The sequence below is a fragment of the Camellia sinensis genome, chromosome 11 (genome assembly GCF_055761805.1).
Source record: "Camellia sinensis isolate YWXY chromosome 11, ASM5576180v1, whole genome shotgun sequence".
NCBI classification, from domain to species: Eukaryota; Viridiplantae; Streptophyta; class Magnoliopsida; order Ericales; family Theaceae; genus Camellia; species Camellia sinensis.
Window position 1 is genome coordinate 127031860 of NC_138971.1, and position 4458 is coordinate 127036317.

The window sequence follows — 4458 nt, forward strand, 5'->3', positions numbered from 1 at the left end:
TTAGATTTACGAAAAAATAAAATAAAATGATAGATGTCATCATCATCTTCATTCACTACTATTAAAAGTTTATTTTTTTGACTTTTTGAATTTTTTTTTTAAAATGTGAAAGATGCCGTGACTTAAAATAGTTTAAAAGTTGAGAAGTGATTTTAATCCATTTTTCAAAAGAAGGCCAACTCATGAACATTCCTATCCAATAGTCAATCCTTCTAAAGATCATATCTCACGCTAACAATAGAGAGACTACTAGGAATTTAGCAGAGATATCAACAACAAAAAAAAAAAAAAAAAAGGATTCGATATGCTTCAAAATAGCTCTTGCTTATGTAAAGAACACTGGTAAACTAGATTTTGAATTCCGAGGGGAACAAAGTAAAATAACAAACACTGCTCAACTCTTCTTTCCCATAACCCTCTTGTCCGAAAATTGAACAGGCAAATGCTTGTTGTTTATGAGAGAGTTTGGAGGCTTATACATGAACTCCTGCCAAAATAGAGAAAAGGGGGGTAGGGGATCCGCTATTGCCCTTTTCAGTCGAATACTAATTTGAAAAAGTTCGGGATTATTATAGTTAAGGTGATAATTGAAAAAGTTATTTTACCCACAAGTTCATCAAATAAGAAAGTTCTTCTAAAGTGGAGGGTATAAAAATTTGAGTGCAAAATATAAGTAAAAAGTCATTTTTACCCATATGCAGCACTTCTACCATTGCCACCATCACCACTTGGGTCACCTGAGAGGATTACTAACTGCCTTTAGTTTGCTGCTCAACGGCACGTAAATCTACCCTTCAAATGCTGGTGAGTCAATGGGTAAGTGGTTAAATACCAATCTTGTGAACTTGACAGACCGAACAAAGGGACAATATGAACTGAGATATGAGATATAGGCTACGAAGAGCGGTACTGAGGATCCAATTTAGAGAAGATGATAGGTAGGGTGCTATGGGTGGTGGTAGTGAGATAGACATTGTACCTATATTTTAATCTTATATGTAAAAAAAAGAAAAAGAAAAGGAGAGCACACACAATAGACCTTAGAAGAACATTTTAATCAAATGGTCTTGTAGGTAAGTAATTTACGAATTATTGCCTTAACCATAATAATCCCTCAAAGTTTAACATTATTATCGATAGCCATGTCAGGATTATTAACAGCAAAACTAGATGGTCTTTTAACTCACTACTACCCACTAAGACCATGAACAATGAAATAACAATCAGCAAAAGGACCAATGCACGCGATGATCATAAACAGCTCTTGACAAACAGATGATCAAGGGGCGTTGTATACCTTTGTGACGATTTCATCAATCATGGGCATAGTGGCTAGAGGAAAGCAATCACCACTGAAACCCTTTATGTAGCGATGAACATGCCGGTTTCCAAATGTTCCTCACAGCTGTTTGCCTCTGGAGAGTTTTTAGGAGAAGCAATGTCAGTTTTCTCCATTGCCTCCTCAATCAAAATCTCCTGTGAACGGCAACCCCAACTGCAAAACGCTTTCTCACCTCTGCAAAACATCAAAACCCGGTCTCTCAACAGAAAAAAATTACAAATGCAGCATATAAAACAATGATTATGTGCCCTAAAAAGATTTAAAAGACTATGCATTCTGCATAAAAGTGCGTGTAATACTAAAGAATGTACAATCTTTTCAAGCATTAATATATTTGTGGCGAACCTGTACATGTAAATATCTTCTCCTTCCAGCTTCTTCTTGCAAGAGTAACAAAAGCTCAAAAAGTCAATGGATGGATATAGAGGAGGGACTTCAGAGCAATTAACTGAAATTGCCGCCAAAGGCAATCGAATCTTCTGTTCTTCATTCTTAGACAAGTCAGTTAAGCAATTGTCGTGACATTCTAAAATGCAGTCACCAAAAATATGAGTTGTTTTCGGGTTTGGACCATATGTTTTCACACAAGTATAATCCTCAGAAAGCTCAATCTCACTTGCCGATAGGGACCCAATAAAATCATGGCCAGAGCTAACAGAAATCGGGATTGAATTCAGCTTTGTCGCCAATGAATCGCCAAAATTTTGGCTTCCTCCGCTTAATTGAGAAGGCAAGCTCACTGGGGTTTTTCCATTTCCAGAACCAAAATTCCCAAAACTTGAATCGGCACTATGGTTTGCAAAACTGGTTAGATGTGACCCAGACCTCCCAGAATCCAGTGAAAAAGATATCATTTTCTCAGGTTCGAATGGGGTTTCTCCGATACCAAACAGAACATTAGAGTTGCTACCCATATGAAGATTGGATTGTTTGATCTGGGTATGAGGAAAAACTCCATAATTTTTTGGCAAAGACTTGGGTGCCTCAAGAAAATCAATCCCATTTCGACAAATTGGGGTTTTAATCCTCATCTGTGGTCCAAAAAGAATATTCATACTATCCGATGATCGGAGAATTTTCCCAGAATGTTTTGCATCATCAAGAGAATCAATAATGCCCAGGCCTACTTTATTGCAATCCCACCTCCTTTGATGCCTACCCTCATGGGATGATGATCTTGGGGACCTAAAGGGGTTGGTTAGATTTGATAAAACCCTAAAATCCAAGGGAGAGGTTGGGCTCCAAACTGAATCAGACTCTGAAACTTTAGGGCTGAACCCTACAAACACACCAGGGACATTGAAAAAGGAATTGTTTTTGTTTTGCAAACCCAAAACATCAGATTGAAAACAGGACTCAGGATTAGCATCAGACACCATGTGGTGTTGTTGATCTTTCTGTTGTGATCTGCTCCTTTTCCTCAGCATTATCTCAAACCCTCAAAACCCTCTTGAAAACACCAAAAACCCTACTCTGATGTTCCACAAAAAAGAAAACAAAAACAAAAAATTCAATATTAACTTAACAAACATGAACATGTGAAGACAAAGAACTGTGCAAGGAAATCAGACCCATGAGCTGCACTGGACAAAGAAATAATATATCTACATCAAACTGATTTATTATTTATAAATCAAGATTATATTAAATCTAGAAATGAATTGTTTTCAATGTAAAATTGTAAATGTTAAAGAAAACAACTGAGCAATGCCAATAACAAATTGAACAGTGATCAAGTACATGCAAGAGCCAGATGAGAATCTTTCTGGGGCCTTCAAAATCAAAGATACACAGCTTGAATGGATTGAAAGATCTTCATATCAGTACTGCACATAGTAAATTGTATACGAAAAATCTCCAACCACTAACACAAACCAGAAATGTCAAATCAAATGCAAAGTAAAGTGATGAACAGTCTCCATAGTCCACAGGTAGAAAAAAAATAAATAAATAAATAACAAAATGCAAACAAAAATCTCTGAAGACCATTTTGAATCTTCATGAGATAGTTACAATGAAACTTGATTTTTGATTTTTGATTTTTCAACTGGTAAAAAAGCCCAAAATCCCAAATGGGAAAACCCCTTGATCATCTTTATCTAATACGTATCAACACAAACAATAATTTTCACTCATGCATCCTAACCCATATGGAGAAACATAATGAATAAATAAATTAAATAAAATGCAGACAAAAATCTTTGAAGACCATTTTGAATCTTAGTGAGACAGTGACATTGAAACTTGAAATTTTTTTTTTTTCCCCCTTTCATTTTCCCCACTGGTAATACCCAAAATCCCAAATGGGAAAACCCCTTGATCATCTTTATCTAAATATGTATTAACACATAAGCAAATATTTACACAGATGCATCATAACCCAGATGGGGAAACTCCATGGATGATACACAGATTAAAGTTCTGAGAAATGAGAGTTTTTGCAAATGAAGAGGAAAAGTAAAAAGAAAACCAAGCTTTGATGCTAAATCCTACTCATCATTTACAAGAAACCCAAGAAAATTTTGAGAAATGCATATGCATCATAGGGTTCAGTGGAACAAGGATTGAAAGGAATGCCCACCTGGTTTTTCTCTCCTTTGGTCAATTTTAGAGAGAAAAATACCCAAATGCAGAAAAGATCCCAAGCCCCTTGTGTTTCTTTTTGGGGGTTTGAATGAATGAATGAATGAATGGTGTGTGCAAAACTTGTACACTACTCCTCCCAAGTCCCAATCTCTCTCTCTCTCTCTCTCTTTCTCTCTCTCCTATTATGTGCATCAAAATCAGAGAAGCAGAGTGAGCTTCTCCAATACTGCTCACTCTTTTTTTGGTAAATATTTACGTATAGGATACTGTATTTGTGAACATTTGAAAGCAACAAAAAGTAAAAACGAGAAAATTGCAAAAAGAACCTCTAAGGTTTGACGTTAATAACAAATTAAATCATAATTTTGTACTCATTCCATCTCAAAATATTAACCTTTTATTTTATTTTTTATTGTCACAAAAAATTAGTCTATTTTCAAAAATTAAGAACTAAAGGAGTAATATGAATTTTCTATTTTGTCATTTTTTTACAATTCATTAACAATACAAAAAGTATAATTATGACAATT

The 4458-nt window shown here is 35.2% G+C and overlaps 1 protein-coding gene across 4 annotated transcripts; it reads right to left on the reverse strand.

Moving 5' to 3' along the window:
* Positions 1-305: 305 nt before the first annotated feature.
* Positions 306-4257, reverse strand: LOC114280834 (FCS-Like Zinc finger 10). 4 transcript variants are annotated; one of them, XR_014344503.1, is made up of 4 exons: positions 3924-4170; positions 1688-2815; positions 1298-1516; positions 306-487 (listed from the first exon to the last, which is right to left on the reverse strand). XR_014344503.1 is itself a non-coding variant. In XM_028223248.2 (4 exons), the coding sequence occupies exons 3-4, from the start codon at positions 2767-2769 to the stop codon at positions 1363-1365; spliced, it is 1236 nt and encodes a 411-aa protein (XP_028079049.2). In that variant the 5' UTR covers positions 2770-2815; positions 3083-3114; positions 3924-4169; the 3' UTR covers positions 306-1362. The 4 variants fall into 4 exon arrangements, 2 of the variants coding, with proteins under 2 accessions (XP_028079049.2, XP_028079047.2); XR_014344502.1 differs by having other exon boundaries at positions 306-801; XM_028223248.2 differs by adding an exon at positions 3083-3114 and having other exon boundaries at positions 306-1516; positions 3924-4169.
* Between the last annotated feature and the right edge of the window lie 201 nt (positions 4258-4458).